Source organism: Clupea harengus, chromosome 18 (genome assembly GCF_900700415.2).
Source record: "Clupea harengus chromosome 18, Ch_v2.0.2, whole genome shotgun sequence".
In the NCBI taxonomy this organism is placed as follows: Eukaryota; Metazoa; Chordata; class Actinopteri; order Clupeiformes; family Clupeidae; genus Clupea; species Clupea harengus.
The window spans coordinates 3,034,067-3,054,903 of NC_045169.1; the positions used below are offsets into that span (position 1 = coordinate 3,034,067).

Genomic DNA, 20,837 nt, shown 5'->3' on the forward strand with positions numbered 1-20,837 from the left:
TGTCAGACGGCTGTTGGGAGGTTAATTAAAATGGCAGTGTTAATTATGTCTGAGGTGTGCGTCAGGCTCTCCCGAAACCCTGCGAGTGCCAGCGCTCTCCCTCGCTCCCTCCCTCCATCCCTCCCTCCATCCCTCTCTCCCTCCATCATAATATTAGCATCTCTACTCACTGGTCAACACACTGGCGCATCCTCAACACCGCGTATGCACTCAGCCCAGGGATAGCGTGTGAAATACGGATACGCACGTCAACCAGTCCCCTTACGAACAATCCAAGGTGGGTAAACAGTACGACTCCGGGGACAAACCAGAGGAGAGTACACAGATGATGATGATGATGATGATGATGATGATGATCCCACTTGTAGAGTGCTCTAGGGTTCTATATGATCTCACGGATAGAAGAAGAGGAGGGATGATTTATTTGTAGAACACTGTTAATGTTCTCATGGATATGAGAGGAGAACATCTGTGTGGACTTTAGGACCAATTATTCCATCTATCATTCCAGACACGGGACGTGTTCCAGGGTTCCCGGGGTAACACCGCCATGGTGACGGGACGTGTTCCCGGGGTAACACTGCCATGGTGATGGGACGTGTTCCCGGGGTAACACTGCCATGGTGATGGGATGTGTTCCAGGGGTAACAGGGGTAACACAGCGATGGTGACGGGACATGTTCCCGGGGTAACACTGCCATGGTGATGGGACGTGTTTCAGGGGTAACACTGCCATGGTGATGGGACGTGTTCCAGGGGTAACACTGCCATAGTGACGGGACGTGTTCCCGGGGTAACACTGCCATGGTGATGATCAGGCTCTTAAACGGTGGGTGAGACAACCGACAAAAATTCCCCTTGGATGACTTGGGCATGAGTAATATATCTGTATCCAGAACGCCATACTATAAGAAAGCTGTTATTCTTTAATGTGGTTCATTAATCCACAGCTGGAGCTAAAACAGGTTCACCACACTACAGGTGCTGTATGTTCTACGTGTCTCTCATGTTCTCAGACAAAATACTGCGGGATGTTTATATACGGATACCGAGAAGAAGTCAATCCAACACACCAGCCTGTTTTGTAGCAATGCGAGTCATTATTGATAATCAGCCCATAAGACTTCACGGCCCCTCTCTGCTGTCAGACAGAGTAACCCAGACATGGGCCACATACCCCTTTGGGCAAGGGCACAGCGCTAGCACGGGGGGGGGGGGGGGGGGGGGGGAGGGAAAGGCGGGCTTGGCAGTGAGTCTCCTCATGTGGTTTCCACCTGCGAGCCCGAGGTGGTTGTGTGCAGACGCTTCATTTAGTCCAATTGGAGGCCTGGGGCTCAGCGCCACTCACCAGCAGGATGGGCTCAGATTGGGGGAGACAGGGGGGGGGGGGGCAGGGATTCACATTTTATAAGGAACAGAATGCTGTCAGACGTGTGTGTGTTTAAGGATGGTTATAAGGATGGAATGAGATTGTAGGTGTGTGTGTGTGTGTTTGTGTGTATCTTAGTGTGTGTGTGTGTGTGGAGGGGGGGGGGGGGGGTTATTGGGGATTCCCCAAGGCAATGTGATATGGAAGGCACTGAACAGATCTGATGTCTTAAATGTGTCAGTGAGGGTAATTTCCCATAAACTGTGATATACATTTTCTCAAAATACTGGCTTCTTTGATGCAGTGATGTCATAAAACATTATAAATCATTTTAGAATTCTCTTAAAAAATAACAGGGTCACAAGCTAGTGATGACTGGCTATCAAAATACTGTGGTTCGTACAAAAGACTCAAATCCCTCCCATGTATAGAGAATAGTGTGGAAATGGCTGTGGCTCGCAGTTCAAACTCCATACGAGAGAGAATGAGTCTCCCAAACTCTGCACACAGGTCAGCCCTCTCCCGCGGCAGCATGGAGACCCCTGTGTTTGAGGTCTCCGTCTTGGCAAGGAGGACCCCACCAGGAAACAATAGGAGCCTCCTTCCCAGAGTCATGTTTGGCGCCTCGCCAGCGCGACATGAAAGAGGCAGATGTTTCATTTTGAAGCGGGAGGTTTAATACATTATTTATTTCACAAGTAAAATCCTCAAGTGAATGGGGGGGAATACATACTTCCTCCCTCTCTCTCTCTCTCTCTCTCTCTCTCTCTCTCTCTCTCTCTCTCTCTCTCTCTTGCCTATGCTCTCTCCGTCTATCTTCCAAAATCTTATGCTCTCTGTTGTACGTGACCACATTCTGCATACCCCCTCGCCTAATCTTGTGGTGAGTACACAGCCTTTCCCGGGCAGTGGTATGGGCAAGCGAGGGAAGGAGGGTGGGGGGGTTGGGGTGTTGGGGTGTTGGGGTGTTGGGGTGGGGGGTTGGAGGTTGTGCGAGAGACACAGAGGCACACGGAGCCAAAGTCAAAGTGCTGCTGCCTGTGATGATGCTGCTGCTGCTGCCGCCGCCGTGGGTCTGTGGGCTGATGAAGGTGGACCCCGCGGTGGCGCCATCACTCTCTCATTAGGCTGATGCGTTCCCCAGCAGCGCGGGACGCCGGCCGATCTGACGCACGTATAAATATCCATCTAAAGCACGCTAGCAAACGAGGGGTGGGCGGAGGGGTGGGGGTGGGGGGAGGGGGGTAACAGGGGTTATTTTCAGCCTCGACCTCTGCTTACCATTGCTCCCCCACTGGACAAATAAAGCGGGAAAAAAATGTATAGTAAAAAAATAAATAAATAAATAAAACCAACAACGGCATTAGTGTGGGACGACTGATGCTCCCCCATAATGGCTCACCTTACCCAGCGCTCCCCAGGCCTCCGGGCCCCAGTGGGCGAGGCACTCCATCAGCCTCCATCAGCCTCAAGGTCAGCCTCTGCTGCCGGTCCTCTACGGTCCTCCTCCACCCTCCCCCCCTTGCCCCCCCCCCCCCCTCCAATCCACTTCTCCAGCGGTGCCCCTTCCATCCGACACCCAGGCCCCCTCAACCCTTTAGGCCTCGTAGCGCGTCCCTAACAAACCGAACGGCCCCATCCTCCCCTCCCTCCCCTCCCTCCGCGCGCGCCCTCATCCGAACCGCTCTCCTTGCCCTGTCCTCCTCGGGTCCCTGGCTGGCGGCCGCTTTGATAAATGGGCCGCAATTAGCTCCCGTCCGCCCCTGCCCCGGATTCGCTCCTGCCCTCTCGTGCTCTTCATCTCCCAAAAAACAAGGCCGTCGAGGAAAGAGGGGAAAAAAAAAGGAAAAAAGAAAAAAAACACACACACCTACCCCCTAACGACTCTCTGAGACCTACTTTGCTTTGTTTTTCCATCACCCCTGGCACGGCGGTAAAAGAAGGCTTCAGAGGTGAAATTGTGCTGCTCTCCCTGCTGTTTGGCCGTGTGCCTTAAATGATCCAATCTAATGTATCCATTCTATCACCTCTAGTTCGAGTGGTATCCTTCCTCACCTCACCTATCATTCCTAAATCAAATGTTACTATGGCTTTTTTATCGTGACCTAGTAAAGTACACTGATCTATGGTAAAACTGAGACATTTTAGAATGAATTTTTAACACACCCCTCCAAACGGGGAGAATAGTGACACAGTTGCAGCATCTTCAAAAAATATCGTAATATATAGAAAAAAAAACAACAATCCCAACATCAAACCTGCGATTCTCATTACTCATTTATGACTCTGGGTAAAGGTAGCACGCTCGCTCGCTTCTGTTGCTTGTGAGAGTCAGACCTTTGTGGTTGTAAGCAGCGCCAAGCAGGAGCCGGGGTCCCGCGGGAGGCAGACAGGAAGCTGTGGTGAGATGCTCCGTGTGTCTGACGGATCACACCGCCACCTCCTCCGCCACCTCCTCCACCTCCTCCTCCTCCTCCTCCTCCGCCACCTCCTCCACCTCCTCCTCCTCCTCCTCCACCTCCACCTCCTCCTCCACCTCCTCCTCCTCCACCTCCTCCTCCTCCTCCTCCACCTCCTCCACCTCTGCTGCTGCTACCACCACTGCCTTCTCAGTGGCTCTCCGAAACAGAGCGTTAGCGACAGACCCCCAAAAAACACGCGTGACCCCATCTGAACCAGACACACACACACACACACACACTCACACACATAAACACACAGACAGACAGACAGACAGACAGACACACACCCACACACACACACTCACACAAACACACATACATACACAGAGACACGCGCACACACACACACACACACACACACACTCACACACACACACACACACACACACACACACACACACAAACACACAAACACACAAACATACACAGAGACACGCACAGACAGAGCAAGTCTGTGGCCAGAAGGCGGTTGAAGGGTCGAGACCAAATGAGGCCCGACAGAGAAAAAGCCCACAAGTTGGGCAGTGCTCAGGGGGATTAAGCCAAGCACAGAGAGATCCCCCTTTCGCCAACAAAGCACAGCGGCAGGAGGAGGCAGTTAGCGGTATAGAGTCCGAACAGGAGGGTCACGGTGTTCCACAGTGGGAACGCAGACCTGGGCTTTTAATTCAGCGTCAGTGGGCAGGAGTGTAGCCAGAGGGGGAGAGAGAGAGAGAGCGCTACAGTCAGTTAGGTTACTGGCCTCCACGGAGAGAAAGAGAGAGGGAGAGAGAGAGCACTACAGTCAGTTAGGTTACTGGCCTCCACGGAGAGAAAGAGAGAGGGAGAGAGAGAGCGCTACAGTCAGTTAGGTTACTGGCCTCCAAAGAGAGCCGCCGCGGTTAGAAGACTCCTCAAAGACGCAGGCAGAAAGAGAGGGAGAGAGGAGAGGGGGGGGGGGGGGGGGGTGTTGGAGGTTGCAGTTAGAAAGCTGAGGAGACGCGAGGGGGGTGATTGGGGTGGGGTGGACTGTGACAGAAACATTTGAGGCACAGACATGCCCCTGACCCCTCCCCAACAGAAGACGCCTGACGGGAGCCAACAGAAGCAGGACGGACAGACGGACAGACGCACGCACGCACGGGACGGGACGGGACGGGACGGGACGGGACGGGACAGCAGCCTTCACTTACCACCATCACACGAATCCACTCAAAGTGCCAGGAAGCCAACATATCCTCGAGGATATGGCTTTCAGGCGCACCGCTGTCCTCCGAGCGGACAGACCCCGGGACCTTGTGGACCAAAATAAATGGAGATGCGTTTTAAGGCAGGGGACAAAAAGGAGAGAGAGAGAGAGAGAGAGAGAGAGAGAGAGAGAGAGAGAGAGGGAGAGAGAGAGAGATCATACAAACTACAGAGGGGTGTGTGTGTGTGTGTGTGTCTGTGTGTGTGTGGGTGTGTACACATGTGTTTACATACATGTTGGTATGGTCATGCATGTGAGGACATATGTATATATGTATGTTTGTGTGTGCACATATGTCTGCTGAGGGGATGAAACAAAGACAATACAATAGTACAAAAAATGAAACACACCATCCACCTGATGCTCTGGAGAGAAAGAAACACAAACAATGAGGAGCATTTTGCACAGAGAGACAATGCCCTCAATGTGTTTCCCTCTGTATTAAGCAAACATGATTAAAATGCAGTTCCTTGGAGCGTCTCCAAACGAGGGGCACAAAAGGCAGAAGGCAAAGTAAAAAGCGTCTTTTATAGTGTGAGGCTTTTCATCTTTCACAGGCAAGGAGAAGAAAAGAACTTAGAGCGCTGCAAACTTCTCTCTCTCTCTCTCTTTCTCTCTCTCTCGCTCTCGCTCTCTCTCTCTCTCGCTCTCTCTCACACACACACACACACACCCTCATTCACTCACTCTCTTCCGCTACACCATTCTCCTCCACTAAAAAAAAAAAAAATCTTGCTACCTGAGGACACGCGTGGCAAATCACAAGCTCAATAGCCCCGAAACAAGTTTTCAGTCACAGTTTTTAAAGTATTAAAAATAATCCCCTGCGCACTCTTTAGTCCAATTACATACTAGCACACAGCTATCGCCCCAATCATCCCCAAACCCGCGCTGCTTGGCAGGTCTGTTCCGCCATGTGCTATCTACAGATAAGCCTCACTGTAATGCTAGATTCCCACAGACATAATTGTGTGTGAATTGGGATCAGATTTTTTTTTTTCTTTTTTTCTAAAAGCATTTCACAGAGCTAAGAGGTTAGCTGTGTTTTTCTCTCTAATGTGGCCCCCTGATTGAGACAGAGAGAGAACGAGAGCGGGCGAAAGAAAGAGAAAGAGAGCGAGCGAAAGAGAGAGAGAGAGAGAGAGAGAGAAGGAGAGAGAGAGACAGAGGAAGATGGAGAGAGAGAAAGAGAGAGAGAGAAAGAGAGAGAGAGAGAGAGCTGGCTGTGAAATCGGTAGCAGGTGATTAGGGCTGTTGTCAGGCCCAGGGGTCATGGAAACGAGTTTATGGCTATGCGCTACCCCAGGCACTGACACTGCGATACAGCTGCGGTTAATACCCAGTACGCCCCTGTCAAGCCATCGATAAAACCCCCAGCTTCTATCAGACAGTCACAGACGCTCACTTTAGCCCTCTAGATGGCAGATTACTGGGAGCAAACGCTCCTGAAAACAAGACCGGAGACTCTATTCCTCCTTTTCCCCCCGATTTCCATCTCTGCTAAATAGTATGGCAGTGATTAAAGATATTTTTTCACCTTCTTTTCTTTTTGAAAATCCAGTTGATTATTAAGAGGAACAAAGTGACTAATGTTTTCTTCCAAAAAAGACCAGGTCACAGAGTTTACAACGAAATAGGGGCTTGCATGTATAAAAGGCTTTCTATAAATATATAAACGACAAATATGTTGGCTGATGGCAGACACCTCTCTCTCCTTCTCTCTGTCATCCAGACCTGCTGCTGGTGATAACAGGCCATTACAGGACCAACTAAGGGAATCCACCTCACTACATGTTACTCACAATTCATTTCCTACATTAGCGACAAGAACAGCATGTGTTTACAGATGTTGGGAAGGTATGCAGACATAAAGCAGCAGAGAACCCACAGAGGAGATTGTGTGTGTGTGTGTGTGTGTGTGTGTGTGTGTGTGTGTGTGTGTGTGTGTGTGTGCGTGTGTGTGTGTTTGTGTAAGCCCATGAGCACAACATGATTGCTGCATGTATCTTATCTAGAGCGTTTCTTCCCAGGGCACTCTGAGCGTTACTCCAGTGCCCAGCCAAGCGTGGCGGCTTAATCTCTGCTCTTCTTCACCCTTTCAACGCCTTCGGCACAAACACACACACACACACACACACACACACACACACCCTAAGCCTGGCATCTGGACACAAACCTGCTGCAGATCTCACACACTCTCCATACCAGTCAATAGGTAAGCCAAGGCAGGCCTCATTATATAACCATGGCAGTGTCCCCCTCAGACACACACACATACACACGCACACACACACACACACACACACACACACCCTCGCACACATGTGGTAGATGAGGTATAGAGCCTATCATCATAAGCTAAGCCTGGGGGGATAAGGTCTTGTCAAAAATGCTCTTTCTAAATGGCAAATCCTCTTACACTCCACCTATTTCCCCCCTGAATTCAAGACACGGTTTAGGGTAGAAGCTAGAATGTTGACACTGGGGAAACAACAACAAACAAATCAACACAATAATCAACATCAAAATCACGAATCCTAGAACAATAAAAGATTCATGAGGGATAAATAATTAAGGATCAAGATATAGTGACAGTTGATTCGATCCGGAAATGTTTTCCTGTCTCTCAACTATCAGTTATTTACACGAGTCAAAGTAGTATTCTTCAATGCGTGAATCTCTATCAGTTATTTACACGAGTCAAAGTAGTATTCTTCAACGCGTGAATCTTCCATCTGATAAAGTCGCATTCACCACAACCCCTCCTGAATGGGAAAATCACTGTAGCTTACAACATGCACAGCATGGCAGACATGCCAGCTAATGCAGTCATTACCAGCGGCATAATTACACAACACAGTAGAAGCTGGGGCTTCTGTTTACGTTTCTGTGCTGATGGAGCAGGTGTGTGTTCTGTTCTGTTGTGTTGTGTTGTGTTGTTGTGTTGTTGTCTGTTGTCTGTTGGTGGCGGATGCGCTGAAGACGGGGAGAGGCCCCCAGAGGGCTGGCGAACACGACGCAGACAGCGGCTCCCACAATGCCACCTGCCTGCCAGACGACGGCGGGGGGGAGGAGCTAACAGCTAGCGTGCTAACACTGGAAGTGTGTGATGTGTGAAGCGCACGGCGCGGTCCCCCCGTCTCGGCAGAATTAGACAGCATCATTCTGGCCCTCGGGGGCCCTCTGTGCTCCACTTTCTCAGCGGTCCCCAGCTGAGGACAGGCAGCACTGAGGCGGCTTGTGCTGGAAAACAACATGTGTCGACTCCACCTCCGCTAACAGGTTTGGAACGCCAGCACGAATCACCGGCGCAACATTGGGTCCAATTCAAACCAGTGAGCCCGTCAGTACTACAGAAGGAGGCGGAGAAGTGCAACAGTGCAAAGTGTCTGCTCTTTTTTTATGTCATTTCTTTCTTTCTTTCTTTCTTTCTTTCTTTTTTTTTTTTTTTTTTCTTCTCTCCCCCTCCAGGTGTTCGTCCCCATCAATTAGCTGTACCTACAGACCTTTCATGGAGAGAGCAAGTGACTAATATGGCCGCGGCCTCTAAAGAAAGACACTTTTTTCACGATTGCCCAACGGTCCGCAAAGTGGGAACACATGCCGGGGCTTGGGGGCCTTGAGCCTGCCAGGGGTCTTCTGCCCCCAATGGAAAACAGGTGGAGCACGTTTTGGTCATGTAATACCCCATTTAGCCCCCAGAGCAAAGGTTATCCAGCTAATAGCTGCCTTGTGCTGCGCAGAGAGGGGGCGCACACCCCGGCCAAGACACCACATCTGGGACATATTGCGCATTCTTGCAACATATGCTTCAGGTTCAATTAAAATGAGGCCTTGGCACATTTATGAATCTGCTTCTCCTCTCTTTTCTTCTTCTTCTTCTTCCTCTACTACTTCTCTGCATTTCTTTCTATATTCTTTTCACTCTCTATCCCCTAACTTAGTATGGAGTATGGACTCCCTGGGTCCCCCCCTCAATGTTTTACTTGTGGAGCAGAGATCCTAATAACAGAGAGAAGTCAGCTTAGCACTGGAGAGGTTGAATGGAAAAGACAAATTTGTTCGCCTCCTCCTCATGCTGGGAGCCAAACTGGCACGAGGCCAAGGATGAGTTTCAGATGAGCGAGAGGGACATGCTTGAGGCGAGGCTGAGGCAAGGCTTACGAGAGTTCCCTCAAGAAGTGAAGTTGAAGGATGTTGAGGGAAAAAGATAAATATCACTTTTTCAATTTCCATAGTCAGTGTTGGAGAGGACTTGCAATGAGGGGTTTTCACAAAGAAAAACAAAACATGGTCTTTGTGGTGATTTAACTAGCTGTGATTATAATATCAAAACGCACTGCGATGATGGATCGGTCCCGTGTGGAGTAATAATTGTCGAGCTGGCGGTCACAAGATGCCTTTCTGTCATTATAAAATCCGAGAATCCTCTCAGATCATCTGTGCCTTAGATGCATGGAGAGGAAGGGACAGGGGAAATCAACCTTTAGCAGATTGGGTTTGAGGGGGGATTTTCTGCAACTCCAATTGCTGTTCTGTCATCACCATGCAAGCACATGGAATGTGACCAACCTACGTCTCCTTCCAGTGAGGGAAAAGTTTAATGAATGTGGACAGGGAGCAAAATTTGCTTTTCTAAACCTCTGACCTCAAACTCACACTCTTTTATATTCTCGAGGCTTAGGGCAAGGCTGGGTTTCAATAACATGGATGACGAAACTGAAAAAAAAAAATCCGGGGCCTATATAATTTCCCAGGGATCAAGTTGCCTTTTATGAAAAATTGCTTGCTTGTTCAATTATCACGGCGAAACTGCCCCATTTGCAACAGCTAAAAGGCCTCATTTGTCGGAGTTACACAAAATAAACGAGGCTAGGACATTGCGGCGATTGTAAAGTTAACGCGATTAGGATCAAATTTGCACTACAGGTAAAGCTTGGTTAAAGCCCACTCTCTAGAACAAACAAGCGCCAGCAACACCACAGCAACCCTACAAGAGGGGCCTCCCTGGGGGAAAGGCTAGTTTAACATGGCACAAGCGTTTGGTGTTCATTTAATCATTTGTCCAGGTGGTGCTAATAAAAAAGTAACAACAGAGGGGTGATTTAAATTTTATTAACGCAAGATCAAGGCAGAACGACTGCAACAGTAACATATCCCTGTCAATTACTTGTGATTAGAATCTTCACAAGGCCTTACAATAACTGCCTGATTCCTCATTAAGAACAAAGCAAGACACCTGTTGCCGAAAATGGAACGCCATTTAAACTGACAGAGAACAGATTCATTTGTAGCTCCAGCTTTTTTTTATTTTTTTTATTGGGATTCTCTTCAGAATCTCGGCTGTTCTCCCTCCTGATTCCCCTGTTGCCCCAGGCGTAGATTTGAGCTCAGGAGTGACTTCGCTTCCACCTTGAGTCTGCATGCCTCCCTTCCTCGCCTGCGTTCCTCCGAGAGCTTCTGTGATCCAACCAAACAAAAAACAAACTGCCAGGAGTACAAAGAAACACAGCCGAAACATCTTCATCACTCCACCCAAGACCTTGGTCCTCTCTCACGCGGTTCACACATCCAGCCTTTTCTTTCTCTTCCCCTCTCTGCCTCTGTCTAATGAACATTCCCCCCACGGCCATTTGAATACAATTAATTGCACTTCAAAGTCCCAGAGAAATATCAGAGAGGCTCGACACTCCAAACCGCAGGCTGCTGTTATTTATGAGTGTGCGATTCACCTTTATTCTGAGGTAGAAAAAAGCAACAGCACAATCACAGGGGCTATCAGGAGTGAGGTGAGACAGACTGGGGTTTTGCAAAAGGAGAGAGAGGAGGGGAGAGAGAGAGAGAGAGAGAGAGAGAGAGAGAGAGAGAGAGCACTAGCCAGCAGACATTACTCGGCACTTTGAGGTGTGGAGAAGCAGCCCCACTCTACCCCGGAACATGAAAGAGCACTTCAGATGTCAAGGAGAGGGGAAAGAGCCATTCTGACAGCGGAGAATGAGCCAAGCAGACTGAGACGGGGCCCATAAGAGGATTCATCAACACGGAAAAACACACACGCAAGGACAAATACTCCTCTCAGGCTTGTAACGCAGGTGTAGCCGTGGCAGTCCGCTCATGTTTCTTTCTTTTTGGGGAGTTAATGTTTGGGATTCATATCGTTCTGAAAACACTGAAGCCTGTCCACTGAGAATTGGAATAATTACCTTGTCGTCTTTGTCAAAGTCTTCATCTTCATCCTCCATCAAGTCCTCCACATCTTGCTAATAGGAACGAGACAGAAGGAAATATATAGACAGAAATTAAACGACATACTTATATATGAACTTACAATGTTTCTTTTATATCTGCAGTGTTTTGGAAAGTAACTTCACCTGAGTCTCCTAATGCGTAGGCTGAAACATTTAATAGGAGCCTTGAATGCCTACTAAAATTCCAGCTAACTGGTCGAAAAAAAATATCAAACCTATGACCTCATCATTTACTTACCACATCTACCCCCACACAAGTACCCCTGACCCCCCACACACTGTATGCTAACTCCTATTCTTCCACAAAAAGGGGTATGCACTTCATGACTAGACATTGTGTCACAGTGTTGTGCAGCCAGCTCGGCTGAACAAAGGATGTTAATGTTAATTACCTAAGGTGTTTAGCATATTAAAGTTTGGTGTGAGTTACTTACATCTCATTACCTAATTAACCGAAGAGAGAGAGAGAGAAAGAAACGCACAAAGGCACATTTCCCAGGGCGCAACTACTTTTGCAGAAGCCTGAGAAAAAAAAAAAAGTCTCAAATACTTTTGCAAACTTCCCACGTAGTCCTTGAGATGTAAAAAAAAGAAGACAGGGTCATATCTGTTTTTTTTTTTTTTTACAGGTGCTCAAGAGAGCTGTTTTTTCACTCACATGACTCACGCTGGCACTCACTCATTCCCCCTACAAGGCCAGGGTCAAGCCCATTAAAATGTACACTGAAAAGAAATCATTTTTTTGAAAGCATTATTACTTGTGCATAAAGATCTATTTATTTCTCCCGATCCCATAAATAATAGTTTTTTTTGGCAATGCCAACATTTATAACTTGGCCAAAGACGGCTTTCGTTTCTTTGTTCTATTTAATAAGGAGGTGAAAAAGTATGTCTGGCATAAGCTTCTTATGTAAATGGAGCTTCCTGCAGAGACAAAGCGCGGTTTGGGGACAGCTGAATGAGAGAGTGTGTGTATGTAAATGGGGTCACAGCAGAGATGTACCAGTAAATAGCCAAGTACTGGAACCGTGCATAGTCAATAGTGGATTACAATGGGGGAATTCATGGAGACACTGGAGAAGAAGACCATGGTTATCATTGTACAATGGCCAGACGGGACCTGGGGCTGCCCATTAGTGTTGATGGATGTCATTGTGACATTTCTGTCTCTAACTTTTTACACACACACACACACACACACAGACACACACACACACAGACACACACACACACACACACACACACACTACACACACACACACACACACACACACACATACACACACACACACACGCACACACTTTCTTGGGCCTTCCTGCGCTGAAAATCTATCTACCCAAGCCCGAAGCACATCTGACTGAGGTCAGTGTAATGACAATCGCCTTGATAACTAAATCGGGTGCATTCAGCTAATCAAGAGAGCCACTGATGTTCTGTCAGGTATGCATGTGAGTAGGAGATGAGATCATGCCGTGTAGTGGGAAGGGGAAGGCAAGAGTGGGGCTGAGAACCCCTAATAACTATTTGATTGCTTTAAGTCCACTATACTTTGCTTTTAAGCATGTAGTAGTACAAGTATTGACCTGACAGCGATGGCACTGTTTCCATCAGTACAACATCACTGATCTGGTATAAATGTACACATTTACAAATGCATTCCAGTGGGTTTTATGGCAATGGTTAAGGAAAAATACAGTTTTTTAAAGACTTTAAAGACACTGACAAGATAGGTCTCTCAGGCTGTATTGTGTAGTGTAGTGTAGTATGTGTGTGCGTGTGTGTGTGTATGTGTGTGCGTGCGTGCGTGCGTGTGTGTGGCAGGATAGCTGAGCCAAGAGCCAGAGCCAAGTCCATTTCGCTCTAAACCTAAACAGGCAGAGGAGGCAACATTGTCAGCTACAAACCTAAAACACTCCGCCCACCTACTGTACACCAACATCTCATAGCAACAAAGCTGTGGGAGGTAAATGTACGCGCTCACGCACACACACACACACACACACACACACACACACACACACACACACACACACACACAGAGACACACACACAGACACACACACACTCACACACACACACACACACACACACACACACACACACACACACACACACACACACAGACACACACACACACACACACAGACACACACACACCACACAAATAAAATCATTGTAAAAAAGTCACCAAACCTAGCTGCAGAGAGATGGCAAAGGCGGCAGGCACAGCAGCGTGAGCCCCACCAGCAGCGGTACCGGAGGTGGAACACACACACAGCAGCGCGCTAGCAAGGTCGTTAGCGGAGAAAACAACAACAGGTACACAAGTTCACTGGGCTCGCCTGGCAGAGAAGAACAATAGCAGCTTCAAACTGCTCCTGAACAAACAGCATAAGGAACAACAGCAAGGTTTTTTTTTTTTTTTTTTTTTTTTGCCAGAGCCAAGGTTGGGCACGGGAGTGGGTGGGTGGGGGGGGGGGGGTTTGGTGTCATTGCTGGGAATCAGTGGGGGCACGAAAAAACATTCCCCGTTTCAAAGTGACGTGACCTTCTTGATTTTTTTGTCACCTGTCACGAGATGGCGCATCTGACTGAGCAGGAGTGGGAGGAGTAGCGCCGCACACGCTGCCGCGGGAAGAGCTGAAAACATTCGAGTCGTCGTCCTCTGCCTCTTCCGTCGTCGTCGTCGTCGTCGTCGTCCACACAGCTCTACTTTTCTGTCAGGGTCCTTTCACTTTCCGCACACTTTGCCCCAGTTGACTCCAGCAGCAGTCAGTTACTGTACAACAGCCAGTGGCCTCCCAAACAGAGCCCCCGATCTGGGCTAAACGTTAGGGCATGAACAGAGGTGATATCTGGAGCTTTGGGATGGGACAGGGAGCCAGAGGCCCTCAGGCTCCGTGCCGTCTCTCTCTCAGCCTATGACTGACAGCGGAGAGGTGGCTGACAGGCCCTCAGTCACTCCTGCAGCACTCCTCCATCCTTTATTTATGAAGCTTCCCAGACAAGTACCACACACACACCCCACACACACACACCCCACCCCCACCCCCCACCCCCCCACCCCACCACCCCCCTTTTCAGTTTCTCTCACAGGAAGAACAAACAGACGAAAAACAGCTCAAACCAGACTAAACAACAGCAAAACAAGCCTTTGTTTTACAGAGTGTTTTCGTATGTGAGAACAGGGCAGCAGAGCAACGGGGGGCGGGGGTGTGCCTCAACAGACATCCATCCGCAAAAGCCTCAAAAGACAAAATGGGTTGATATCTTTTTGCCGATTATTTGCCCTATGCATTTGCCCTATTTGCCCCGTTCCTCTGGCTAAAACAAAGATGAAGATACCATGGCAGAAGTGGGCAGAGTTGTTCAGTCTCCTGCTCTCCCTGTCTCTCCATCCTCATGAAGACGAGACAATAGACTCAGCTTGGCGGCGTGCCCGCTAATTGAGTTTCCTGACTGCTCCAAGTCAGATAACAAAGCCAGTCAATATTTGTAGAGGGACAGAAAATGACTGTTTCAGATACTCTCTCCTATTTCAACTCACCGGTAGCCAAATTATCTATCGATTCCACCAAACAAATCTGAATGAGAAAGAACATAAACAGATGTTGGCCTATCTGGACTGCTATTAAATTCTCTCTATGTCCAAGAGCCATTGTACCACTGAATCGTTAGCTAATATTGATTGTCATAACGTTGGCAGAACATTTGTGTCAATGTTAAGGACTGAACAGGGAAAATATTTCAACTGGAAGGAAAAATTGACCAATTTTATTCCTATACAGTCTGTTACGACGTATTAATAAAGTTATAATGACTTCAGCCACTGCTAGTTTGGTTTGAAATAGTGAGCAGACTGCTGGCATCTCTCCCTGAACAGGGGTCGAGCAGGTCCTGCAGTAAGGCCATCGTCTAATAAGCCAGGTCTTCTGCCAAATGATATTAACTTCTGAGGGAATAAATCAGTCCCTTTATTTCAGTATCCATAGTCACTATTTTAGCCTCTAAAGTGTGATTTTAGCGATTAAAAACACCATTCCTGACAACGTGGGCTCATGCCAGTGAAGGCATCCTTGCATTGCTGTTTTCGCAGCTGACACTGACTCACTTGTGCCTCTTGAGGTACAAAGTGGTATTGTGAGAGAGAACAGGCCTGGGCTAGCTGGTTGCCACACTCATTTGAGTGGATATCTGGGCAACACAGAGCATAGGCATTTTGTTTCTATTTTCTATTTAATATTTGGATTTAAAAAAATATCTATTAGTATTAATATCTATAGTACCTTTTTAAATCTCACTCTGAGAGTACTGGGTGTAATTGCGACAGGGGCTGGCTTAAAAGAGATGTCACCGCATCTTGGATGAGTGTGACAGAGTGCGCTATAATTAACACCTTCACCAACATCTGCCTCAAGCACATGTCTCCAGACCGGCACACCCAGAGCCAGCGTGGGCCTTGCATGGGACGAGCCTTGGGGCTCGGGCAGAGCCAGCGGGAGCTGTGGGCCGGGGCGCTAGGTGGAACACTAGGTGGGGCCCCAAGGAGAGGATCACAGCATGGGCACACCCAGCCTGAGGGGCTCCGCACCTTGAGAGGGGCCAAGATGCTCCTCACCTCCCACCGCTCTCAGAGGCAATGTCTGGATCCGAGGCGGTGTCAAGATATTCAAGAAAAATTCAACAGAGATGTTTTATCCCAGGCCGTACGTTTTTATTATTTATTATTATTATTTCATCACGTACTGTTAGGAAGAAAGATCTCTTGTGTTGTTTCTGAGGTTGGAATCGGATGCAACAGTACAATAACAGACGATTCAATAATACAAATCCCAGCATCCTCCAAAACTACAGGCTCAGACTCAAAGAGTCTGAAAGAAATCCTTCAAAAAGTTAAGCAAGGCCAGGCCTTTGGTTAAAAGGTTAGTAGATGATGGTGGGAATATGAACACCAACAGACTGCAGGATGATATCCTCAGGAAAAACATCTCCACTTAGCACAGAGGCTGAGAAAATAGGCGGGGGCGCTCTTGTGGTTTAGAGCATGATGATTTTTTTTTAAATAAAAAGACAAACACTGACTGTGTCTCTGTTGCATCTGGAAGCTCCTTGTTCAGTGTTTCTTTTTTTGTCTCTTCGGGAGAAGAGGAGTTCAAGAGAGATTCTTCCAGCATGACCAACATCCTAGGCTCTTACGAAACCACACACTACTGGATTCTTGACCTTTGGCAGAGCACGATGGTTTAATTTTACATGTTGTTGAAAGTCATTAGTGGCAGGACGTTTTTTTTTCTTCCCCTCGTCGTCTGCTGAATGAAGCAACCATGACTGTGGGTTCTGATACCAGCGCGGAGTAGAGTCCTCCAAGACGGACTACCACCACTACGGCTTCCAACCACAAACCCCATCACTACAGGCCACATTATCACGAATAACAAACACAGGAATCTGTGCTAGACTAATGGATGTGAAGGTCAATATATATACTGTATATGGTGTTTTATGCTTTGAGAGGTGTTTGTGTGTGTGTGTGTGTGTGTATGTGTGTGCGTGTGTGTGTGTGTGGGTGTGTGTGTGTGTGTGTGTGTGTTGTGTGTGTGTGTGTGTGTGTGTGTGTGTGTGTGTGTGTGTGTGTGTGTGTGTGTGTGTGACAATGTTGAGAGCATGTGGGACACATGTCATTCCACATCATAAGCGAATGCAGATGTCAACATTTGGAAACTGTGCAAACCAGTTGGAAAGAAGTGCAGTTACAAATACAGTTTTCTTTTCTCTCAGTTTTCTTTTCTCTCTCTCCCTCCCTCCCTCCCTCCCTCCCCCACATCTACTGTACCTCTCCTTCACAAGTTGAATGGTTGGAAGGGCTGCTTTCACGAGAGTGTCAGCCTTCCTCCTTTGTGCGAGACCCATGTTGCCGTTATCTGAAATTACATCCAGCCCGCCAGTCAGGGGCAGGCACCTGAGCGCGGCTGCATGGAGACATGAGTGATAAGCAGCTCCATCGGGGGCCATCTTCTCCCCTTTCAGCCCCCCCACTGGGTGCTCCTTCACCTGGGCCCCGGCCCTCGCCGCCACAGGCTCTCAGAGAAGCGTTCGGATGGGGGAAATCTACGGTAGATTACAAACATCCACTCATACCTCTAATTTCAGCTGGCCCGTGGCATTCATGCCAATGTTCCAGCATCTTTCTCTCTCTCTCTCTTTCTTGTTCTCTCTCTTTCTTGTTCTCTCTCTCTCTCTCTCTGAGTTCTGTCCAGAGCTGAGCTGCAGACTCACGGCATCCCTCCATCCCTCCCTCCTCCCCCCTCTCTGTCATGCCTTCCCTCACTGCAATGAGCTCATGAGGCGGTAGGAAGCAATTAATTGTGCAGGGGCGCTAATCATAAACAATTAATTCCAGCTCCCTTGAAAACGGCCCAGACAAAACTCACACACACAGGCACACAGGCACACACACACACACACACACACACACACGCACACACGCACAAACTCACACACAGAAACACATACACACACACACACACATACACACAGAAACACACACACACATACTGATGTGACAACACTTGAGTGCTTTCCCCCTGAGTTGATACCAAAGGCACTTCCCTCTGTAGACGGATGCGGGCTGTGTGCTAACCGGTCAGGGTCGGCTGTACTGTAATGGGAAGCAGGCCGGCCTGTTTGTTTACGGACTCGGGCGAGCGGAACTCCCCACTCCTCGAGCCGCTCTTCTCCACACACCCGCCCCGCCAGCGCCTCGTCTGTTGTGGTTACAGTCGTCAAAATGCAGAACAACAGAGCCAGAGACCAAGAAAAAGTATGAGTGTGTGAGTGTGTGTGTGTGTCTGTGTGTGTGTGTCTGTGTGTGTGTGTGCGTGTGTGTGTGTGTGTGTGTGTGTGTGTGAGTGTGTGTGTGTGTGTGTGTGTGTGTGTGTGTGAGTGTGTGTGTGAGTGTGTGTGTGAGTGTGTGTGTGTGTGTGTGTGTGAGTGTGTGTGTGTGTGTGTGTCTGTGTGTCTGTGTGTGAGAGAGAGAGACAGAGAGAGAGTGAGAGAGAGAGAGAGACAGAGAGATAGAGAGAGAGGGTTTGTAAATGTACATCTCTCTGCATGTGTGTTGGCGACTGCATGTGTGTGCATGTTAGTGTGCGTAAGCACATATGTGTTTATACACTGTGCATGTGAGGAGAAGAGTTGAAGGCACAAAGCCCACAGGCTCTGACCCGCTCATATGTTCACTATCAAAGCCCAATGATTCAGCACACCTCCTCCCAATGCAATGCCAAACGTACTGACGCCTTGGCTTCTGACCCTATGCTTTTACATCCGCAACACGTAATTGGATTTCCACATATTGCACACAATGGCACCTATATACACATTTAACTCGACTTGAGAACATCCACGCTCTTCACCAAACATGTCACACCAGAGGGTCCTCTCACACACACACACACACACACACACACACACCCACACACCCACACGCGCACATAAAGGCCTACGTCAATGAGAAGGCAAATCTGTGTGCGACGTCAAAATTGACATTATACACGCGGAACACAGCGCTTGCTGCTCCACTTATTGGACCCCTTGTTTCATTTACTCAATCAAATTAGAACACGGATGAAAAATAGTGTCATTATGCCGAGATAAATATGTTGCAACTGGCAAAGTAAATAAATAATGAAATGCCATTTTTTTTTTCCTGGTTGCTTCTTTTTAACAGACAATGTCGCCATCTACAGGAGGCTGGCTCCAAGGCGTTGCATAAAACTGGCCAAAATCCCCTCACACAGTCTGAGGGTTGAGTCCATGGGGTTGGGATCTGGCGCTTATTAAGTTCAATTGGAAGACTGTATTCTGACCCAGTTTAAAGCTGTCTTGCCCCTTAAAAATTATTCCCCATAAAAATGTCAGTCCCTTAATTTTCTATGTCACGTTGTTGACATATTTACACTTCTGTTATTAAAGAGAAGTTAATTAAAATGGTCTAAAAATGAACCACATATTAATAACAGATAACTTTTCTGGAAGTCATCTGAAAGAATGAATGTAGTGTTTATGTATTGTCACGGTCAATTCCTCTTTTCTTCACTGTGTCTTTCTCTCTTAAAGTGAAAGCTCTCTGGAATAATGCACTGACAAGATTTTAGGATGAAATGGTCTCTATATTGGAAAGCGAATTTACGGTCACCGATATTTCCTCAGATGTCTAATTACTCCTTTTTAATTGGACAAATCATTTTTAGGGGTTCATATACAAAAGTAAAAGTTTATGAAACACTTGTATTATTCCAAACAAATCTCAATAAATGTCAAAGCTTTCAAATGCATTTTGTACTAATATTCCTGCAACTGTAACTATTATACATAAGACACCCAAGACCCCATATGTTCTGAGAAGACACAAGGCATTTTACAGTGTATTTTTACACAGTAATTAATATCGCCTCCAGTATTTTGTCAGTGTGTGCGGTTATACTAAATAAAGAAATACAGGGGACTGGGTACATTTGAAATTAGAACATGCCCTCACAATAGACTCAGGTAGGGCTTCAACCGTGGAGGGATATCACTGTAGGACACTCACCACATCGCTCTGTCTGGTGTCCTTCCCCGAGGATATGAGAATATAGTTCCAAACCAGCGGCAGCAAAAGAGTCAGAGGAATCATGTAGAGCTCAAAGTTCCACACAACGAGGACAAAGAGCTAAGAGAGAGAGAGAGAGAGAGAGAGAGAGAGAGAGAGAGAGAGAGAGAAACAAAGAGAGCAAAGGGTTACAAAATTAGAAAGGATTTGGTCTCGATGGAATCAGAAAGACTCCACATTTAGCTTGTAAAGTACAGGTTTACACAATGTCATATGTCCTCTCTATCGTATTCCTTTTGAGTCATTGATACTGTTGGAGGACCTTCAAGGGGTCCCATGTATCATTAGCATCACCTAGGCGGCTCAACAGTGCACTTGGTTGAGTGCCTCTGTATCCCAGCGCACATCACAGTGAAATGCTAAGCGCCGGTAATGGCTGCTGTGTGTGGCCGTCTCCTGCCCTCTCTCGGCCCCTCCGGAGAGCGGGCTCACATGCCCCCGGTGTCCCCCTCTACTCCGCTCCAAAGCTCCAGGGCCCCGCCGCTCCAGAGCCGGGTCATCCTCACCGACTCCCAAATGGCCGGCGTGACTAAACTGTCAGAACCCCGCGCCCCCCCCCCCCCCCCCCCCCCCCCCCCCCCCGGCCCTATCCCATCCCGCGGCCCCCCCTCACAGTCCCCAGCTTCAGCCTCAGCCCCGACCCAGCTCCCCATCTCAGCAGTCTCACCCTCCGACCCTGCCACCCTTAACCCCACAGAATCCTGCCACAAAGCCCTCAGCCATGCAGCCCTGCTCACAGATGGAGAGAGTTAGAGGGGGTGGGTGGGGGTGGGGGGGCGAGGAGACTCTCTTTCAACGGAGAGTTGCGGACAGCAGGTACGGCCAGATCGCACACGGCAATACAGGAACACAGAAAATGGTCTTACATGTCTTACA

The 20,837-nt window shown here is 48.2% G+C and overlaps 1 protein-coding gene across 4 annotated transcripts in view; it reads right to left on the minus strand.

The window, feature by feature from the left end:
- Nucleotides 1-20,837, minus strand: part of mctp1a (multiple C2 domains, transmembrane 1a) — a 147,053-nt gene that overhangs the window by 14,763 nt on the left and 111,453 nt on the right. For 3 of the 4 annotated variants that reach the window (XM_042710484.1, XM_042710486.1, XM_042710485.1), the window contains exons 16-18: nucleotides 19,902-20,021; nucleotides 11,263-11,319; nucleotides 5,004-5,105 (exon numbers count right to left, since the gene is read on the minus strand). In XM_042710484.1, coding sequence (XP_042566418.1) covers nucleotides 5,004-5,105; nucleotides 11,263-11,319; nucleotides 19,902-20,021 — 279 coding nt within the window. The remainder of the gene's footprint in view (nucleotides 1-5,003; nucleotides 5,106-11,262; nucleotides 11,320-19,901; nucleotides 20,022-20,837) is intronic. The other variant, XM_031585574.2, reaches the window with a different exon arrangement.